At 40.4% G+C, this 23417-nt stretch overlaps 1 protein-coding gene across 1 annotated transcript in view; it reads right to left on the bottom strand.

Annotated features, from left to right (window-relative positions):
- Window positions 1-23402, bottom strand: part of adcy5 (adenylate cyclase 5) — a 71420-nt gene extending 48018 nt beyond the window's left edge. The window contains exon 1 of the mRNA XM_054615127.1: window positions 22470-23402. Coding sequence (XP_054471102.1) covers window positions 22470-23402 — 933 coding nt within the window. The remainder of the gene's footprint in view (window positions 1-22469) is intronic.
- Window positions 23403-23417: the final 15 nt, after the last annotated feature.

Genomic DNA, 23417 nt, shown 5'->3' with positions numbered 1-23417 from the left:
ACCGCTGTTGGATAGATTACAATTCAATTTGGCACAGATATCCATGATGCCATGTGGATGTATGATGATTATTTTTGAAATCTCCCTGACTTTAATTTAGCACCATGAAACAGTTCATGGTTTCAAATGTTAATAAAATACAGACATCATGAGCCCAGAGAATGAATCCTAATAACTTTGGTGATCCCTTAACATTTAGTCTACTGCGCCTTCATCAGATCTTTCTGTTGTCCAATACTTTTGTTTATGACTTAATTCCTGCAAAACTAACGAGACTCCCATCAGCCTCAGCTCTGTTTTGTCTTTACTGCTAAATAGTAAATGATAGAATGTTAACACATTGTTTAAAAGAGGTTTCCAAATGTCCATGAAAACTTCTCGAACCACTCCTGCAGCTAAATCTCCTCCGTTCATCCAGATGTTCAGTTTGTTGCATCTCAAGCTCGCCTATCGATACTGTACTTCCAACACAAAGCATGACTGAGTCACACATTCGCTGAAATAAAAGTGCTAAATGAATCATGTGGTACCAAACAGCTGCCTTGTTTACACTGAAAGTCATTTTTTGAATGACATGTCTGGAAACAAATAAGTAAATGACTACAGGACTTCAGAGCGAGGTGAGTTCCTCGTGGCAACCTGCTGTTTGAGCGAGCTGGGAAAGAACAGGGCTGACTAATAGGCTTGAGGATTTAGACATACTTTGGCTAAAAAAAAAGTGTTTTGAATACAGTAAATCCATAGATGGACACAAGGAAAGTGTTGTCAGAGTGGCTTGAGAACTTTTTGTACCACAAAACTAAATCGACTAACTGTGGACCACAGCCTCCACTGAAGAAGAAATACACTTTTCATTGACATCTTTAAGTCTCCACAACAAAACTGCAAAAGCATTTTCTCCCAGATTATGTTTGTTTTTGACTCACACAAATAAGTTTCTATTGTCAAACTAACACAGGACCTTCACCAGGAGACCGTTGTTCATGTCCCTTGTGAAACGTGCAATACAATACACTGTGCAATTATAGCTTTAATAGTTTTTTCTGTCTGTAAATATAATATTTCAGTTATTGTTGATTTTCTACTGTTTTTTATTGCTTATTCATAATACTTGTTTTTTTATTTCATTTTCATTTTTATTTTTATCTTGTCTTTCTTTTACTATGTCTCTTTACTCTATGCTGCTGTAAGCCTGCAAATTTCCCCGCTGCGGGACTAATAAAGGATTATCTTATCTTATCTTATCTTAAACCACAAGTCAACGTTCACTACAAAACAAACACACTTATTCTAAGCCAAACCATGACGTATTACTGAACATGACCAAGTAGTTTTGTTGCGTTTCTGTTTTGCAGACATTAAACATCTTGTTTGTTTTGCAACCAAAAGTGACCCAAGAGGGCGGAGCCAAGTACAAACAAATGCCGAATAAGACATATTTACTAGCAAAAATGTTACAATTAACTTTTATGAAGTTAAAACACAATGTTAAAGGGTTAAAGTTGTAAGACGAAAACACAGACACCTCTCAGACGCCGTGATAGAGACCTGCCAATCAGTGTGTAGCCCCGCCCTAAAGCATCCCCTGCTTTATGGTCTGTTTGACTCTAAATGGAGCATCATTTACTAAATGAACATCATGCTGTATTGAAGAAGACTTGAAACTAGAGATTGAGACCATAAACTCATGTTTACAATGTTTACTGAGGGAATAAATCAAGAGAGAAGTAGAGTCATTTTCTCATAGACTTCTATACAACCAGAGGAGTCGCCCCCTGGTGGACAGGAGAGAGAATGCAGCTTTAACACATGAAGCTTTGATTTCACTTTTCAGAACTGGAGACTGATTCCGTGTTAAACCACAGAATAAGGTTTAAGTTGCCATAAATAATTGCTAAAAATAAATCACTGTTCATGATTTTGATTAAAGCAGAGACTGATTTAAGAGGCGTCCAGAGAGAGATAGTCACAAAGTTGGCTGCACATTAAGAACTGGTGTTTTTTTATCTAGTTTGGATGCCTACTTCCAGTACTCCCATGGACTGAGTGATATTTGTGTCTCTGTGCCAGTTGGCTGTCTTTTATCTCAGCCTGCAGAATCTCCTCCAAAATTAGAACCAACTGCAAACTCCCAAAGCAACTGAATAAGCAGAAAACAGCTCAAAACTCTCCTCTTACTCAGAGAGAAATCTGACTGGCAACAAATCAACAACACTTGAAATGGATACTATACCGATACCAAGGAACTTTAAAACCTACTCCACCTTCATTTAGCAAATGTTACCAGCATTATGAATTGAAAAAGATATCCTATAGAGTCAGAAATCAATAACAAGAATATTTGCAACGATGGAATACATGGATTAAATAATTAATAGCAACAGTTTCAGCTCTGAAGAATATTTTTGACTGTGTATACAGAGATACATAACTTGTATAAATATGAATATATCGCATATGTATATGTTTATATGTAGGCACACCATCCCAATATTCTACTTTTTCATTCGTATTTTATATATGTATTTCTTTTTTCAATCCTTTACTTCTTTTTATTATTACTATTTTCTTAATTTTTTGTACTTCTACTTTTTAACTATAAAATATATATAAAAATGTTTTAGGACTGATATGTAGACAAATGCACTGCTGAAATAAAGTATAGTAAAAAAAAGAAATGGATCCGAGGAAGCTTTCTATTAGCAGAAAATTAGTAAATAAAAAGTGAATGATTCCCTGACAACAGGAGTGTTTAACATATAAGTTTATTCTAGTTGTTTTAACAAAAGCTGCATGTTCTACATGATCAAAAGATGCTCGAGGTTACTTAAACTCAGTGAGGCGTTGTGAGAGTGAAGCATGAACGTCTCAGGAGGAGAAACAGCTGAGTGAGCCAATAATCCTGTTTGGGTAAAATAAACGGTAGCTGTATGTGAGAGAGAGAGAGAGAGAGAGAGAGAGAGAGAACGCCAAGCCTCCAACATACCGATCATTCCATCTCTGACCCAGCAGGGATAAATATTAACACTCGGCTGGCTCAGTGTTTCTGCTTCTCTTCTCTGTTCTGTATATTTATTTAACACCGTTCTGAGAAACGAGGTCACATGAAGCAACAAACAATATGTGACTAAAGAGTTAAAGCAGAATAAAGATAAAAGGATTCGATGATATAAAACTTAGCATTTTTAAAACAATGTCTAAAGGAAATGCAGTGGAAGGTGATTAATATAAGATTCACAATGTTTATGACCATAAACTCGGCTGACAAGATTGACATTCTGAAGCTATTTAAAAGATTAACAGAGATTATTAATTACTGACATTAAGACCATTATTTTTTTGTATTAGAAGTTATGTTTTAATATATAATTCAGGTATTATCTAAAGGTAACTTTTTCCTCTCCAGATAAGCAAACTTGTGATGCGAGGATGGAGTTTGAGTTGAGAGACGCCGTTTATTCAAAAGCTAAATTATTTAATTAAAAATGTGATTGTGGTTCGAGGAATATTGACCAAACGGACACCAGAAAGATGTCGGTACATCATCCAAAAAATGGTCACATCCTTTTGCAAAAAATTTGATAAACAGTTTGAAAGAATTGAGTATTGGAACACATATTTTTCCCTTTTCAAGCATTGACCAAAGTCTTGTCCTGATGCTTCCAATCATGCAAACGTACATATGCAGATAACTGTTAACAGAGATCAGGCAAAGTTTTCTCATGTATGTTCGGTTTTATTAGTTGATGCAAATGCAATTAATTAAACCGTGTGTGTGTGTGTCAGCTGGATGTCCGAGCTCCTCTTCACCTCCTCCTCCTCCTCTTGTTTCATCCACACAGCTCCTCTGTGCCGCTCCGCTGTGTTCGGTGTCTGGGAGCCGTCCGGCGGCCATGACAGTTCTGTCTGAGTGATCAAACACACCCACGCTGTGATTTCCACAACAGCGAGCCAAAACAGACTGGAGGCCCGTTGGAGGCCGTTGGACCGGGTCTCTGTTCAGTGACAGTTTACACAGTGACACCTTTTCAAAATGTGCCAACCGCACCGCCGAGGCTGCCAAGAACCCGAAAAACAAACATATCTCTACTTATCCACGACACCATGTCTGCAGAAGAGTCTGAGTCCTGCAGAGGAGAAACTTCATATCGACCCTCTGCTGCTTCTTTTCTTTTGTCATCATCTGAATGAGAGGACGAACTAAAATACATCTCATCATCATCTGCACTATTGGCAAGAAAACCGATTTTCAAAGTGGCTTATAAATATCGTTTCTTATTTACAGACCCTCTTATAATCCCTTTATCAAGTATTTTATGTCTATAAATGAGTCCTAAAATCATTTAAACCATATTTGGACCAGTTTCTAACTATTTGAAGCTCAATGAATTGAACAGTTAACTAAAAAAACTGTCATATTAAATATAAAATAGATTATCTTTTCATTCCCCTCTGTTGTAGTGGTGTGGTGTTTTTAAGTTTGCAATGTATTTTGTGCTAAACTATAAATAAAAATCCCAGAAATCTGTGCATGTGTCTTGAACAAGAAAGAATACAATTATTTGTCGCACTAAAAGAAGTAAAATGTTGGTTATTATTAGAATAGGTTTGTTTATGATGGAAACAACCAGTTAGGAGAAGTGAATGAGGAGTCAGCAGGAAGTATAAAACGGGCAATAAAAGGTGTTTTGAGAAAGTGTGAGTCACCTCAACCATCAGAGGTCCTTCAGCCTGCAGCCAGAACTGGACACACAAAATATTATGCAGTTCAATGTTTCCTCATACAACAGTTTGTATGATATCTTACAGAAAGTTACTCATTTTGGTTTTGTGCCTTTTCTACGAAAGTCCAGCAACTTGTGTCAATTTCAAAATAAACTTGTTTCACAGGAAACAACTTAGTTAGGTTTAGAAAAAGTAATAAAATAATAAGTAGGTTAAGGATAAGATCTTCTTTTGGGTTAAAATGAATACGGAAGTGACTCCTGGGTGAAAGAGGTGTTTTGTTTGATCCATCCACCCTGTGTGGGTTTTAGCAGTCTGGTTCGTGATTACGTGGATTACATAAGATTTGATTTCGTGGGATATCTACAAATGATCTTTCTCTGTAGGTAAAGCTACGAACGCTGAATCAGAACGGCCTGAGCAGTTTGCTGCAGCAGACTGAAAGATTAGGACGGACACAGAGGTGCACACTCAATCACTCACACATGCAAACGATGGCACGATTCTCCTGGCGGTGATCATAACATCAGCGATTCTGTTGCCAGATTGTCCTCTTGCTACGATCAGCTGAGTTGTGCACAATTGTGCTTCTTTGTTCACAGCTCTCTTTAGTGATCCTCAAAGGATCTGTTCACGTTGAACTCTGAGAAGAAGAGCTTCCAGTCCACATGAAGTCTAGGTCTGCAGCGCTCTGCAGGTCACTGTATGCTGTAAATAAACTGTATCATTGTCCTCTGGTAGGAGTTCCAGTAGCATAAGATCTTTCTCTGCCCATAATCACACTTCCCTGAACATATTTACGAGCCCTCAGAGTTTGCTCCTTTAAGAGTGGAAATCTGGCACAGGAAACAGCCTTAATGTATCAGTGAAGGTATTAAACCTCACACTGGTGTGCTGTTGTTTAAAGGCCTCTGTTGTAGTCGTTGCATATGAACCTTGAAATGTACTTCATACATACAAATACATATATAAAGTACATACAGTCAATCTAGAGGACTGTGGAGTTTGGGGGAGTAATGAGGTTCAAAGTCACAAACATAACACAAAGTATTTTACTGGGTTTCTTAAATGTTTTGATGATAAAAAAATAATAATTTAGTAATAATAAACTTTGTTTTTCTGTTTCTTCTTTATTGCTACTTTGGAGGTACCTATAATGATAAGACGGGGTGTCATATGATGTGTGCAGCATTTGAGTCCAAGACAAATTTGGACAATAAAGTATATCGTATCATATCGTATAGTATCGCATCGCATCATAGCTTCTGGTATCATATTGTATCCCATCATATCTCATTGCAATGCATTGTACTTTATTGTACTGCATGATATCGTACCGCATCATATCATATCGTACTGTATCGTCTCGTATCGCATCATAGCGCATTGTACTGTATGGTATCGTCTCATATTGCATCTTAAGGTAGCCTACTGTATCCTATCACATCGTATTGCATAGTATCATTTAGTATTGTATAGTATCATTTAGTATTGCATAGTATCATTTAGTATTGTATAGTATCATTTAGTATTGTATAGTATCATTTAGTATTGTATAGTATCATTTAGTATTGTATAGTATCATTTAGTATTGCATAGTATCATTTAGTATTGCATAGTATCATTTAGTATTGCATAGTATCATTTAGTATTGCATAGTATCATTTAGTATTGTATAGTATCGTATGGTATTGCACTGTTTCGTATAGTGTCACATCGTCCTGTATCGTATCGCAGCATAAGGTAGCGTATCATATCTTTTGGCATCCTATGGTATCTTACTGTATTGTATCGAATGGTATCGTATCCTAGAAATGGGTTGTGATGTAAAAATAAAAAAAAAAGAGAATTTTGACCCTGGAGAGGGCAACAAAACACTCAGGAATCTGTTGAGAAAAACAGGAAGGTTGCCTAGTGTGTGATGTAGTCTATAGAACCCTTAATCTGTTAATTACCATTATCAATCACAGATCAGTGTGTGTGTGTGTGTGTGTGTGTGTGTGTGTGTGTGTGTGTGTGTGTGTGTGTGTGTGTGTGTGTGTGTGTGTGTGTGTGTGTGCGCAGAGGCAGAAATTTTCATTTTAAGACTTATCAAACTGCTTCTGTCGCTCCATTCATTTGGAATCCACTGAATACGGTTGTGTTTACATAAGACTCATGAGGACGACAGCTCTAACTGATCCCTGACCTGCAGCTCATGAGCAGTAGTTTTCGGATCAGCCGAGGTTTCAAACTACGTCCATATAAGGCCAGGTGGGGAAGACTCTGAGCCTTATCACATCCTGCGTTACTCGCAGTCATAATACATGTGGGACGCATCGCCGGAGATGGATCGGAGGACCGAAGCTTCCCCTGACATGCGACCACAGAATAATGATAACCTCAGAGCTGAAGGACGGCTCGCACCGCTCCGATATGGAACATCTGTAATTTCAGAGACAGTTTTAGCTCAAATCTTAGCAGCCCTTTCTAAAAATACCAAGAATAAACCGATGAGCAGACGCACTCCTCTCCCTCCACTGAGAGTAAATACACTCAAACCGTTTCTCTGAGTGGAACCCATTCTCTTTGTTTAACATTAGGATGACTCAGCATATTCTGTGCAGATGTGTTACATAAAACAGTGAGAATATACAACACACGTCAGACATTAGAACGTGAATAATGCTGACGGAGTAGCAGTCATAATCTCGTTAAAATCGGACTATTTTTAGAAGACTGAAAATCAATTCTCTGAATGCAGCTGCTCAAATATGAGACATTGCTGCTTTCGATTGCTGTTTGATGTTTTGCACAATTGTTGTATTTTGTATTATACTTCATATCGATTATGTTTTTGTTCTTATATTATAATCTAGATGTATCTTCACTGTATCTAGCAAGCCACATGTCGGCTGGTTCAGTACAGCTGCATGAACCCAAAATAAACATAATTGCTGTGATTTAATCTAAAAAAAGAAAAAAAAAAGGATGCCGATTTGTAAAAAGCAAGAAATCATTCTTTGTCAATCTGCAAGACGACTTTTAAAATGCTTGTTTTCTGAATGGAGTTTGGAGCAATCGATGCTAGGCTATGCTAACAACGTAGCAGCTCCATCAACACTCAAAATAACGTCATATAGGCGTGAATACGGCTGCGTCGTTATTGTTTGTGCCATTGTCTTTTAAAACAATGCAACATTTGAGGCTTTAGGCAGCTGCAATGTTGTTGCGCCTGCGTTATGACAATAAAGATCTTGATTGATAAAAGAATGTAATAGAAGTTGGATAAAATACGTTATTTAGGAATGCCATTTTGCCAATTTTTCTGATATGAAATAATAACGGATAACCATTAGATAACCATTAGATAACCATGCAGCAGTGTGTCTGTCTGTTTCATGTCTGCTCATCACATGGGACACTCGTGGTTGTTCTCCCCGTGCAGGAGGGGTAATTGTTGGCATAAAGCATCGCTGCCCCACATCCACCCGTTGTCATGCACGCTGCTTTATGTCTCCCTCACAATGGAGCCTCTATAAAACTATGAAGAGCTCCGTTTGATGCAGTAGAACCAAATATGCTCAGCTCTGGTCCAGAAACTCAACAGTTTGTCTTTCACATTTGTTTATATTATAAAATATATGTGTGTGTGTGTGTGTGTGTGTGTGTGTGTGTGTGTGTGTGTGTGTGTGTGTGTGTGTGTGTGTGTGTGTGTGTGTGTGTGTGTGTGTGTGTGTGTGTACATAGAAAATGTCACAGTGCAGATCTGTAAATAGGCTGCATGATGAGCTCTGTCATTATCACATCAAGGAACATTTCTCTCACTATCATTTCATCGGTGAGTCATCTGTAAATGTGCGAGTGAATCTCTTGTATGAGTAACAGAACCCCCCCCCCCTTTCCTACCCATCAACGACCTGAAGACAGGACAATGGATTTGCATTCATTACGGATGATAATGGATTTACTTTGCACAATTAGCATAATGGCACATAATGGGCTCAATGGACTCTTCGTGCCACCTTGACAAAGGCAGCCTGTGCACACTTTGAGCTCACGGTTCATCAGCGCCTCCGTTTCCAACACTGAAGAGAGGAATAGCTGCAGAATGGTTTGGTGTTGATATGTTGATATAAATATGTTTTATGCTATAAGAATCTGCTGACGAGTGCCAAGTTCCTTCATGTGGAGAGAGGCCACAAATTGACCTTGTACAGTGCCATCAAAAGTTTGGAAACAGCTTCTCATTCAATGGTTTTTCTTGATTTATTTTTCTACATTGTAGATTAATATTGAAGACATCCAAACTATGAAGGAACACATATGGAATTATGTGGTAAACAAACAAATGCTCAACAAACCAGAATATGTTTTAGATTTTAGATTCTTCAAAGTAGTTGAATGAGAAGGTGTGTCCAAACTTTTCACTGGTACTGTATATTTTTATTTAATTGATCTCCGACAGGAAGGTCAAAGAGAGCTTCATGCTGCATGAAACCGATAAGAATCTCTTGAAAGTGACAGAAACAGTCATCGTGCCTCATGAAGCTGTTTGCATTTACCTATGAAGCAAAGCAGGTGGTCAGCTCAATTTGGGATTAAATATCACTTTCTAATTTAACTAATCAATATATATTCATGTTAACAATGGTTCAAATGACTGCTTGAAATTGTCAACTTCCTGTACAGTGAAAGCTGTCAAAAGCTTCCCTTCTTAAAGCTGCATTCTCTCTACTGTCCACCAGGGGGCGACTCCTCTGGTTGTATAGAAGTCTATGAGAAAATGACTCTACTTCTCTCTTGATTTATTCCCTCAGTAAACATTGTAAACATGAGTTTATGGTCTCAATCTCTAGTTTCAAGTCTTCTTCAATACAGCATGATGTTCATTTAGTAAATGATGCTCCATTTAGAGTCAAACAGACCATAAAGCAGGGGATGCTTTAGGGCGGGGCTACACACTGATTGACAGGTCCACACCAGAGACGTATACGGCGTCTCTACGTCACTCCTCCTCAGTCCATATATGGTCACTTCCTGTTCACTGGTTGAAAAAAACAAGAAGGCGTCTGCCAAAATGCTGAACTGGAGTCTTCAAAACCAATGAGTGTTGTCATGACGACTACATCCACTTCCTATATAAAGTCTATGGTTCTGACAAACAGGAAGGATGAAGGACCTGCCACGGGAATTTCAAAATAAAAGGCGTATCTTAATGATGACGATATGTATCATTTAACTTTGCATTGATGATACCAGATTGTTTTTCCCATACTTATTACCAAAACGTGATAAAGGGAGAGTGATTATTGGGGCCAAACATGAAGATAATGTTACTTCCTTAATATTGCATGTGAAAACAGGCAACTTTATGAGGTGACTTTATGCTAATCCATCCTGCTTTAAGGGATCTATTTTCTTGTAACTAAGGTTTGGTTCAAACATAGCATGCAGGTTCATCTGCAGAGCAACACCTTTCACTATACACACACATTGATTGGTGCAGTGTTCACATACGGTATTTACAACTGCACTTTATGACTCTGACACGCCATAAATAATCACCAAACTAACCGCAAATGTGAGTGTTGAGAAGAAAAAAAACCTCCTCTCTGGTTCTGTTGGGCAGCATATGGCCAGGTGGAAGGTGAACTAAATCCAGCCAGGCAACAGGAATGAACCGTTTCCCTGGATATCATGCACTCTGCTGGTTTTACACATGAGACACGTCAGGATACGAGTTATATTCATGAGGTGCAAAGCTGAGATCTAATTCCCGTTGCAGCTGCAGATACGACCGACCGATGCAGAGATTTGCCGTCTCCGCTCACCGACTGCCTCTGATTCATTGATTATGAGGTAAGCCAGCGAGACGGGGGAGGGAAACATCCCTCTATGCGGCCGGCAGAAAGAGGTACTCACTGATAATAATGGATGTGGTACAAAACACACACAATACATCATGTCCTCATTTCAAGCAGGGTTACATTAAAACACATTTAAGCTATTTTTAAAGATAAATGTTACAGGTCGACAACTTTACTCTGGACTGAAGTCTCGCTCTAGGAGGTCACGGCAGCAGTGGATTAAAAAAGGGTCCGTGATCGGTTAGTCTTTCTGCCACCAACACTGAGGCGGTAGTGCCCGTTACACAAGGACTCTTCTAGGAAAAAGGTGGAATCCTCCAGGAAACAACTGTTCTTCTCCCGCTCTAACAGTTCTTAGAAATATTTAGCTATTTGGTTGCCCAGCAACAAGCAACAGGATGAATCGGTAGATGATAATAAAAGTATGATTTTTAACTATTATGAAAGCACAACAACGTGACACAAAGCCTCTCAGGTTTTCTCTCTTCACACCACCATAAAGAACAATGATGAAACACATTAAGGCTGAATCTGATGTAGTGGTCAGTAACAGAACCGTGTGGAGAATAGAGACCGCAAAATCAATCAGAGAAGCAACACTTCTTCTGTGCAATAACAAACACCTCACCTTCCTCATGTTCATAAAGGATCCTGTCACAACCTTCACAGATTTATTCTAGCAGCTTTCACACTGCATCTACATTTCATTTTGGTAGTTTTTTGTGTTTTTGTGTTCATGTATATACTTTTGCATTCATATTTATATGTTGTACATAATAGTTAAATGTTTATCCTTTGTTCCTTTTGGATCTCCTTGTATTTTTTGTTTTGTTGTATTTGTCTGTTTCTTTGTATTAGTGAGCGGAAGAAACCGGAGTCAAATTCCTCGTATGCTTGCAAGCCAATAAAGCTGATTCTGATTGTTCATTCAGAGGATGAAGGTCCCTCTTTTTGATTAGTTCAACTACAACAAAGAACATATCCCACCTCCTTCCAGAAGACTTGTTATTTTGGTGCAAAAAAGTATCTTTATGCACTAAAAAGAAGAAGAAATAAGGATTCAAACTTGCTGCTTTGTGTCCATATGACCTTCACATTTCCTGCCCTCGAATGCATCATCGAGAGGAAATAATCAGTTTGCTCGTTCGTGGCCGTTTTACAGGATTGTGTTTCAAATGGCAGCAAGTTCATGCGTTTTTCTTTTTAGAGGACAAAGTTCTCATTAACTCATTCATTAAGCGGACGTCGGCTCGTCCTCCTCGTATCAGAGAGCCGTCAACACCAGGCAATACACAGGGCCGACCACGGGGAATGACCATTACAGCAAATAACCCGAGTCAATACTGAGGTCAGCTTTAAAAGTGTCTTTTGCCATTAGTAGATCATTATCAGACATTTATTTTAACACATTAATATAAGCCGGAGGGCAAGAGGGTGAAGTGCATCATGTTTTATTCCACCATAGTTAATGCTGCCTTCTCTGTAAAAACGTTCTATTTGTAAACGGTGTAATGTGCTCCGGTGCTGCAGTGATGAAATATGAGTGCAAGAAGTTGCACCGAACCAACAGCAACATCGTTAATAAATAATATGCAACAGCACATTTCATTTATTACACCACCAGAAACTGTCCACCTGCTACGTGTTGTAAACCTGATTTATACCCAGAGTGAGACACCTGTTGAGCTGCAAACATCTACTGTAGATTTGTTTCTGTCTTGACTCCATGAGGAGTTTCACTGTCAACAAACAAAGTGATATTTGCAGACAATTCTTATCTCTAAACAGCCACGTCGCCACACACACACACAAAAATGCATTTAAAATCCGGGGAGAAGAACTCTTAACTTGTACCTTCTTTATGGTACAAAAAGCCTGGGTAAAGCCCAACGTTAGTCGTTTTAATTTTTTTTTTGTTGTTGCCGTGATTCAAACTTCGGTCAAAAATGAGAACAGAAAACATCCGGCTGACCGTTCCAGTAGAATGAGAGATTAGCTGTGGACAGACGGACAGATACACGTGCACAAACACACACAAGGCTGAACACATGATCTCCCCACAATATGTCCGGTTACGGAGTGGAAAAACAAATCTGCTACGGCTGTTAGTGAAGGTGAATAATTTGATTAATGAAATGAAAACCAACACGATGTATGAAAACGTTTCCTGACATTTACAGTTTAGAGCAGTTTCTGAGGAACGTTATTAAGAGATGTGTACGACTCCCCGGATGTGGAAAACTAGGAAGATAAACTTGAGGATCTGATTTTATGATATAAACATGCATGATTCACAAAAGCAATGGGTGGAAAATATAAATAATACTCATGAAGAAGACGTCCCTCTCAGCTCAGAGTGAAGAATGAGCTATTAGCTTCTTAATTCCTAATCACTAAGGGGATGGATAGGGTTTTTGTTTTGGGGAGTTTTTCCGTACAGATTGTTTGAATAAAAATTGATAGTTTTGCACAGAAGCTGATTAAGGAGAAACACCTGTTTTAAAAGGTTAAACAGTTCACAATGTTCTTCATCCTCAGTTCTTTCTTTCAGAATAAAAGCATTGTATATAAGAGAGGAGACTGTGTTTCACACTCAGAGTGGTCTATGATCAATGTGTAGCTAATATTTGGGAGAGTGAGAAGTGTGAAGAGAGAACAGAAGTGTGCATGCTGCCATATGTCCTATTTTCAGATGTTTACTATTGACGATATTCTGCTTAAAGTAAGTATTTCAATTATCTTTAGCGACAAAGAACACTCCACTTGCACCACTTCTCATAGTCTTGTTGCCTGTTTACACAAACTCCACGTCTTCTTGAATGTTTACTTTTTCTTAATGTGCTCTATTAATAAATCGTCTGACTGCGTGTGGGCGAGAACTGTTTACTTCCTGGGTAAATTATGTATTACTTATTAATGAATGGTTTAGCTGGTTCAAAGATGTCCTTCATCTTTGAAGTTTTTCTCATAACAAACCCCGGGGTGACGTCATGACTAAGCATCATCATGCACTAATGTTAACAATGCAAACGACCACAGACTTAATGAGGCTGCGACATGAAACAACACTCCATGTCTGGCACTGATCAGGATTGAAAGGCTACATTAAAATGGGTAAGACCATCAAAACCCATTAAGAGTGACTCCAACTTCAGAACGAATACGAGTAGGTCAAAATCATAATCAAGAGTTCGTGAGAGTTCGTTCGACACAACTTTCCATCACAGTGGCTTTAAAGCATCCCCTGCTTTATGGTCTGTTTGACTCTAAATGGAGCATCATTTACTAAATGAACATCATGCTGTATTGAAGAAGACTTGAAACTAGAGATTGAGACCATAAACTCATGTTTACAATGTTTACTGAGGGAATAAATCAAGAGAGAAGTAGAGTCATTTTCTCATAGACTTCTATACAACCAGAGGAGTCGCCCCCTGGTGGACACTAGAGAGAATGCAGCTTTAACACATCATCAGAACTGGAGATTGCCCTTTGGAAATAAGTCATTCAGCATTAAAATAGCATTGAAAACAATAAATCTACTAAAGAAATCTTTGTTCATTGAGATCAAAGCGACCCCTTAGTAGACTCATCAAAAAAGTTTTAGGGCAGCACTACTCTTTCCAAAAAAATCTTTTAATAAAGTTTTTATGTTTACTTATTCACAATAAAACTACTTGCTGAGGTTTAGGAAATTATGGTTTGGGTTAAAATAAGTCTTTGTTACATAAAAGAAGTATATTTGTTACGTTGCTGCTGTTTGTTAAGTATGTAAGTTAAGTTAAAAAAAAAATGTAAAATAAGTCAGACATGAAATAGAAGAAGTTGGACCAGGACCACTGTCTCCTGGGTGAAAGTCCAATCTCACCTCAAACCCGCCCTACATAGACATGTTCACCCTTTAAACTACCTCAGTTGCTTCAAGCATCAATATTGTTTTGGTTGCCAAATCAAGACGACGAGTGCCACTGACCAAGCGTCAATATCTGACTTTCATACAAACGAAAAACAGATTCATTTTCAGACGCTGTTCAAGGATCTGATCGGGATAGTCGAATACAGCTCTATGAGAACCTGTAAACGTATCATCTAAAGCGCCGACAACGAGACTGAAGTTGTAAAATGTTCTTTAAACACTGATTCGTTTTTTGTTCGTCAACTAATCTAAATTTGTTCCAGAACTACATCCTCACTTCTCACGTGAAAATTAAGGTCGACATGATCCTCCTCCTCCTCCTCCTCCTCCTCCTCCTCGTTTCTCCTCACGGGACACTTGACCCCGTCTTCATGGAAGTAAACTGCAGCAGAGATCCTCTTCACCTCCTGCCTTAAGGTCAGGATGTCAGACTACGTGCTGAACGGTCACACTCACAATAAACTGAAGGCTAGCAGCGCTAACGGAGCCTCCAGATACATCCGTCACATCCTACTGGTCAGGGTACAAAAACAACAAACAGAAAGCAGCTGACAGGAAGCCGTTATCAGACTGAATAATGGAGCGGTTACAAAATAACAATTCATGCATTTTAACACATGAAGATTAATTAGATGATTTACTCACATGATATAAAACCAAAGCAAAAAAACAACCATCACCATCACAAGACTGGGCCGGTCAGCAGAAGCTCTCAGAAGAATATTTCCATATTAAAGATGTGTACCATAATTATGTTTAATTCCCCCTTGCAAATAACATCACCACAAGTCTGAATTTCTACATAACTAATTACAGTTAATGAATGTCAGACGAGCAGAATGAAGCAATGAAGTGGCAGCTCAGCTCACCACAGAGGACACAAAGCAGCGTGGAAACTATCCATCAGTTTTATATTTTATCTGCTCGGAAATACAGCAACAAAAACAATCTCTTTATTATGAATGCAACAAGTTGGCGGACAAAAAAAACCTCTAACTGCAGTTAGTTATAGTCATATGCTCTCAGTCTTTCTCAGCAGACAGCTTCATCAGAGACAAGCTGCATGTTCATTTCTGATTCTACAGAGAAAGAGACAGCACAACTAATGAACGAAGTAAAGATCGGCTGAAGCAGAAGAACTTCAATTAGGGTCAATAGTATCTGCAAAGAGTCCCGTTTCTATCAAACCTGCTTGATGTTTGTGATGAAACATTCACACAAACGTAAAACTAAACTGACTACAACAAATGCTACGAAACAGTGAACTATAAGCATGATATAGAGGAGTAGGAACGGCTATTAATAAAGTTGATTAAAACAAACGCTCAGATATCCTAAAAATTAAGATCCCAAACAACCAAACTGCATTCTCAAAAACGTTTCCAGTTAACGCATTTCCCCGGATTACTGTCGCATTTTGAAAACACTTAGTTAACGTTGTAAATCAAAACAAAACAACATTTAAAAAACAACAAAACTACTTGGTTATGTTTAGCAAAACATCATGGTTTGGCTTTAAATAAGTATGTAACATTAAACGTAACTTTAAAACAAGTCAACATTGACTTTTGGTTTCATACTCCTGATTGAGAGTCCTGTGTTTGTTTGACCCGTCCGTCCACTCCGACCTCCAACAAAATGTGCACGCAAACTTATTTGCAATGTTTTCCTCAAACCGTGAAAAACAATTCACTTTTGTTGTATGTTAAGGTCATTCTTAGGAGACCAGGATACAAAAAAACCCATAACTATAATAAAAATAACTATAACAAAGTAAAAGTATAACATTTAGAATTTTGGATTTTTTACTGACTACAGAGCAGTTTAAATGATTTTTGGGACATTGGTAAAAAAATTATAATCTGGATCCTTGTAGACCAGCTGCTATAATCAAACAACAAAGAGGTCTGTATCTAAAAATATGGATCAGCAATAAGTATCAGCTGCAAAAAAACATAATAAGAGATCTCTAAAAGTTATATTTGCTCCCTTTATTCTTTTGTGCTCGAAAAGTTCCATCTGTTTGTATCTAAGTAATCAGAGCAAGTACTTAAAGTACTTAAAGGGATATTTTTGGCCGTATCTTTGATTTTTATAAAAACAACAGTAAACATTGCACATGTAGAAAGAGAAAGCAGCACTGTGCAGAGGATTCAAGCATCCTGCAGACGTTAGGAGTCTCAGTCCGACCCAGTGCAAACACACTGAGGATGTCTGGAGGTAAAAACACACAGGTGCTCCGGAGAGGAGTTGGATGGTGTTTGTGAAAATAAAATCTGTTGCTAAGTTACCGGAGTACTGAGCACCGTATTTCTGGACTCACAGGGGAGTGCGTCAGCAGCGGTTTCTGAGCGGTACTCTGCATCCATGTTGGGTTCAGATATGAACCGTCACACTCCAGAATACCAAGAAACTAAAACACAAACTATGTACTTTCACGCTGCTGTTTTTAGATTCTGATTTAGACACTTCTCCAGAGGAGCACTTCTATATCTGAAGGCTCTAGAGAACACGTAGCTCGTCCTGTAGGGGAGGAACGGGGTAAGATGTGTCCACTGGGCCTCACATGGAAACGAAAAGCATGTCTAGAGGCAGGTAAGGATCAGCAGGGAGTTTAAGAAGACATCTGTTTTGATTTTCAACACATTACGAGCAATTCAATTAGCAGGAAGGAAATCCCTGTTACGACTGGAGTCCTGAGACGGAGGCTGGTCCACTAACATTTCCTCCTCTGTGGATTTAAAGGAGAAGAATGGAAGCAGGAAACAAAGTGAGGAAGTGCATCAGGAGTTTTAAAGCTCCTTTGACACATTCTCAATGTCATTTCTACCAAATATAGCGCAAGTTAAACCAGTAACATAGGAGACTGGATGTCACTTTTTTTTCTTGGACTTTCTGCTGTGACGGATGTTGGAAAGGAGACGAGCAGAGGAGAGGCCTCAAAGTCACAACAGAGCAGAGAGGATACGCTAGAAAACGCTCCCCGATTTGGTTTCCTCACTTTGTCCCTACGTGTCAGGCGTCAACCTCCGGTTCTGCCTGACTCGAGGCCTCAAAACATCAGTCGACAAACCGATGGGTGACATCTCAAAGCCTTCTGACATACAGTCTGTGCCATGTGTGTTACTCTTGATCTGTTTACTCTAATTGGAAGTGGGCTACATAACTGTCATTTAAAGGGTAACTCTAGTTACCTGTCTGTTTACAGGTCTTGGTGAATACTACGCATGTAAAAGAAAAAAGTAGTATAAAGCATTTTTTGGCCCCAGAAGACCGGACACACACTCTGAAGATCAGAAAGAAGGGATCTTCTCAGACCTCTTTGGTCCACTACTCATCTTTGCTGTGGTTGCCAGTCTAGTTGCATTGTGGGTAATGTAGGCACAGAAGGTTTTGACAAGAATAAATAGAATATAAAGGACGAGATCTCTGGTTCCGCTGAATCAATAGTTTTTCTTTTAGTCCTGTCCACTGCGAGTCTGACAATCTAACAGGAGTTCAACTCCTAATTCTGGCCCCCATCAATGCTGGACCAGCTGCTGGACTGTCAGAACAAATGTTTGAGGGGACAGGAACCAAAACTGGAAGAACAAACTTGTCGTTGAAATGCAGGTTAAGTTCTCTGGGTTTAAAGCTCGGCTACATTTATTTGTATTTGTCTGTTTTATTTTATTTGTCTTGCTTTTAGTGCATTTTAACACTTTAAGGACCTAATGATTCATACTGGAAAGTTGATTAACTCAGTTACAGACGTCTCTTCCCAAATGTAAGCTTGTGGTTAAAAGTCTTTAGGGCTCCATGGCGTCATGTGATGAACCAGGAAGATGTAATTCCACAGTTTAGACTTTGTGTAAAAGAAGTGGAAAACAAATAGGGAAAAAGTGTCTGGTACCAAAAAGTGTAGTGAGTCACTGCTTAAAGGCATCAGGAAGAGAATGAAAAAGGATATGAAGAGACTCAAGCTTCATCTTAAAACTTAACGCTGAATTCAAGCGTTTCACGGTTGTGTTTCCGCTACAACGGTTCAGGCTGAAATGAAATGCAGCATCAGCGGAGGTCACGAGGTCGAGTGCATTTCTATAGAGTTGGGGGAAACTCTACATATTTCTGGGAGCACATGCATCAAAAAAATGTCATTATCTGGTGATATCACGTAAACAGCAGCGCTGCGAGTGAGAGACGAGCCGGGTTCTATGTAAACAGGAGGAGAGGAGATCTGCTGAAGAACAACAGCGTGGCGAGGACAGAACAACAAACATGTCAGCCGGTTCCCACACACTCACATCAGCACATCAATGACAACGGAGGGAACACAAATAGATGACGGGTCACGTGACATTCACACAGAAAAACCAAACTACCAGCCCGCTTTTTAAGCTTCTAAAACCAAACAGTGGATACCTAAAGGAAACGATGACGACTGCAGCTTTTAAACGGTGTGCGACTTAATGTTCTCTTTCTTTTAAATAGCTTATGCACGAGCCTCTTTAACGGCCTTAAAAAGAAGACTTACAATCGAAGCATTTGCTACAGATGTACATGAGACCTTAACGCTACGTCCAAGACTGCATGTGATTATTAAACATCTCATTCTAAAAATCATAACTCTGCTGCTTCCACAGCCTCCTCCTCTTCTGGGAAAGGTTTGCTCCCATTCAGCTTCTGGGCTCCATCATGGCTGACAGACTGTGGCTTCCAGCTCGCTCTCTGAAACACGAGTATAATTTACATTTCATAAAACTAAATGAGTTCTTTGTGTTTGTTCACATCACGTCTCCTCTCTGGACTAATACAAGAACTGCACCAGTGTCTTCTAATCATGTTCACCATTCAGACTACACAGATAAACGCTAACCCAGCTAGGACCCGAGGCTACTCCATTACCCAGCATGCTCCTGGCTGTCTGATGATCCGTCGCAGATAAATAAGCTGAGGGAAGGTCGCGTTGTTTGACCCCCTATATTATATTTCGTCTTTATAAAAGCGCTTATGAGCAGAACGAGGCCGGATGAAAACAGTGAAAAAGAGAGAAAAACCAAAACAACGATCTGAGAGAGAGAAACACAGTTTGAGTTTATAATGCTGAGCTGTAGGATTTAAGCAGCTATGCTATCAAGTGTACCTTTAATAGTGGTGGGAAATTAAACCTACCCGACTAAGCACCTTTATTACAGACAGAGTCCAGCAGCACTGCAGAAATGTGCTGAAAGTATTACTGATGTTGTAAAAGCACTACCAGAGGCGCTCAGAGTTTATGAGGAGCACCGAGGCTCAGCAGAACATTAAGACGGTCAGATTATTACAAGAAAAACAAACAACCTGAAGTCTCAGGGGCAAACTCCTAATGCCTCTTTAAGACAGCGTACAGCTCAGGTATTTAAGCAGTTTGCCCGTTACTTCATAATAAAACAATCAGCCGTAAATATGATTCATATCTGCAGTGTTTTTTGAGGCCAACATAAAGACGTTGGGGTTCATATCTGATGCATCAATAAGCTGTTTGTCAGATAAACATCCTCTGCATTCTAATGAAAAGAGCTGAGAACAGGAGAACTGTGATAAACAGACACGATCTGACAGGAAACCAGAGAGTAACAACTACTGTCCATCTTTAATGAACGAAGAGATGAAATGTGCAGCTAAACGGAAACATTCTCTGCTGAGAGACGCGTGTCGTGATGCATTATGACGCTGACACTGTGTGAGGAATGAAATGACAGGCACATAATAAGAGATCATACAATACTCTGACTTTTGGTGGTGAACAAAGACTGAATAAAAGAGGCGGACGTGGTCACTGTGATGTCACCCATTATTTGTGGAATACAATTTTGAAGTCTTTTTGGACGTCGCCATCTTGCATTTTTGCAACCAGAAGAGACACGAGGGGGCGGAGCTAAAACAATCGAACGCTAGATGAGACATTTTAGGACCAAAATGTTCCAATTAACTCACTGTGAAAGAATTAAAGGTGTAAGTAGAAAACATGGACAACGCTGTCAATCAGTGTGTAGCCCCGCCCTAAAGCATCCCCTGCTTTATGGTCTGTTTGACTCTAAATGGAGCATCATTTACTAAATGAACATCATGCTGTATTGAAGAAGACTTGAAACTAGAGATTGAGACCATAAACTCATGTTTACAATGTTTACTGAGGGAATAAATCAAGAGAGAAGTAGAGTCATTTTCTCATAGACTTCTATACAACCAGAGGAGTCGCCCCCTGGTGGACAGCAGAGAGAATGCAGCTTTAACACAGGAAGCTCTGACATCCTTTTTCTCAGAACCGGAGGTTGAACTCTGCTGGTGATGCACAAACAACAAACCATCTGTTTGTCTTTTTCTGAATTGCCCCCAGCTTTCAGTCTAAAATAGAAAGTCACAGCCATAAGTTGTCTGCAGGCCTGAGGAGCAACAAGCCAGCTGATAAAGTTTCCATGGCAACCAGCAGCTACATCCCAAAGCAAAGTCTTTGTCTCCTGACCATAGCACAGTCTGCCTATTCAGTTAGTTCATTAAGGTTCAGCCTGCCAAATTAAATACAGAAACACTATCAGATATCTGTTTCTTGCTTTCTTTTTGTGTTTCTTTTTTCACTCCTCAAAGCATCATTTTTACCCTCATATCCCCCAAATGTCTGCTTTTCTTAAGTGTTCTACATTAACATGAAGGCTCCGGTGTGCATCATAAAGCCCTTCTGCATTCTAAAAATCATAACTCTGCTCTAACAGCCTCCTCCTCTTCTGGGAAAAGTTTGCTCCCATTCAGCATCATGAGAAAGACTCCCAGAGCTTCTGGGCTCCATCGTGGCTGACAGACTGTGGCTTCCAGCTCGCTCTCTGAAACACGAGTATAATATATAATATATCATTTACATTTCATAAAACTAAATGAGTTCTTTGTGTTTGTTCACACTGCTTTTCTTAAGTGTTCTACATTAACATGACGGCTCCAGTGTGCATCATAAAGCCCTTCTGCTTGTCCTGCATGGCCCTTACTCTGAAGCCACTGCCTCCACAAGAACTCTGACTTTCTGTGCATCTTTGGTTTAAATAGTCTTAATAATTAACAGTATGGAGTGTTGGCCGTGCCTGTATGAGGTGTTGTTGGTGCCCCTTTCCACTTTCTCCCTTAGAGACCCTGTCCATGCCACTGCACACACACACACACATCCAATAATCTCACACAGGTAACCTCTCAGCCGCATGGCCAGCGAGGATGAGGTCCTCCTGTGAGCAGAGTTATGCTTTTTAGAATGCAGAAGAGCTTTATGATGCACACCGGAGCCTTCATGTTAATGTGCACTCGTATTAGTTGTTGCACTTACTGTATTTGTATTTGTTTACTGCACTTATCCTATTCGTAGTAGTTTGTAGCACTTATTGTATTCGTATTAGTCTGTTGCAATTATTGTTCTCGTAGTAATTTGCCTCTGCACTATACTTTTGCTCTGGTTTATGCTTTAAGATGCTTGTTTAAGAAAGGAGATGCACTTATGACTTCTGGTGACTAGTAGTTCTCTTGAATACCTATGTTGAATACACTTCCTGTAAGTCGCTTTGGATAAAAGCGTCTGCTAAATGACTGTAATGTAATGTAATGTAATGTTATATAATGTAATGTAATGTAGAACACTTAAGAAAAGCAGACATTTGGGGGATATGAGGGTAAAAATGATGCTTTGAGGAGTGAAAAAAGAAACACAAAAAGAAAGCAAGAAACAGATATCTGATAGTGTTTCTGTATTTAATTTGGCAGGCTGAACCTTATGGATGAGGTCCTCCTGAGCCGTGCGTAATTACGCACGGCTCAGGACCTCAGGAGGACCTCAGGAGGACCTCAGGAGGACCTCAGGAGGACCTCAGGAGGACCTCAGGAGGACCTCAGGAGGACCTCAGGAGGACCTCAGGAGGACCTCAGGAGGACCTCATCCACATGGAGCACCTTTACTCAGACCTGTAGGAGCCTCCTCCACCTACCTGCTTCCACAGAAAGCTGTCCACGCCGTTCAGCACCCAGGACACGGCCACATGGACTGCGGACAGAATAACTCCAGTGATGACCGCGGCGCGCATCCTGACGGGCAGCAGCGTGTAGATGACATGGATGAAGAACACGGTCCACCAGACCCCCTCAGAGGCGCTGCGGGGCCGCACCAGCAGAACCCCGATCACCTGCACCACCAGCACCAGCAGGATGACCACGTAGCACACCATCCACATGTGGTCCTGGTGGAACCCGTTGCGGTTGCAGACCACCATGAGGACCAGAGTGAGGAGGATGGACCCGGAGAACACCACCAGGTAGGTGATGCTGGGCCTCACCGGGCCGGAGCAGTGGAAGCCCAGCATGACGGTGAAGACCAGGACCAGCACCGCCATGAGCATGGTCAGGCTGCTCTGGTTCAGGCGGAAGAAGTACCTCTGGTAGAGCCGCTCCAGCTTCTCCGACTGGAACTTCTTGGATTTGAAGATGTGCATGATGTTGGAGCAGCACGCAGAGAAGGAGACGTGAACCTCGGGCATGACCTGCTCCTCCTGCTCCTCCTGCTCCTCCTGCTTGGCCCTCCGCTCCTCCAGACCTAGCTCCACAGACTTGGGTCGCACCCCGCCATCTGCTCTGTTTCTGTCCTCACCATGGTCCTGCCAAGCCGACCGGGACCTGAAGCTGACCCTGCTGACTGTGGTGGTGGTGGTGGTGGTGGCTCCTCTCCCGGGCTGCCGGTGCTCCAGATCATCGTCCTCCCTCCACCGACTGCTGGTCCTGGTGAGCTTCTTGCTCGGGGATCTGGCTGAGTATGGGCACCCGTTGGCCCCGGACTCAGACTCTCCCCAGGCGGACCTGTGCTCGGTCCCTCCCCTCAGCCCGGGAGCAGCGGCTCCGGGAGGGCTGACACTGTTGGACCTGGACATGGTGCCTCCACAGAG

This window comes from Anoplopoma fimbria, chromosome 16 (genome assembly GCF_027596085.1).
Source record: "Anoplopoma fimbria isolate UVic2021 breed Golden Eagle Sablefish chromosome 16, Afim_UVic_2022, whole genome shotgun sequence".
In the NCBI taxonomy this organism is placed as follows: domain Eukaryota; kingdom Metazoa; phylum Chordata; class Actinopteri; order Perciformes; family Anoplopomatidae; genus Anoplopoma; species Anoplopoma fimbria.
Note: the sequence above shows the minus strand (reverse complement) of the source record. Positions and strands in the feature narration are given on the sequence as shown.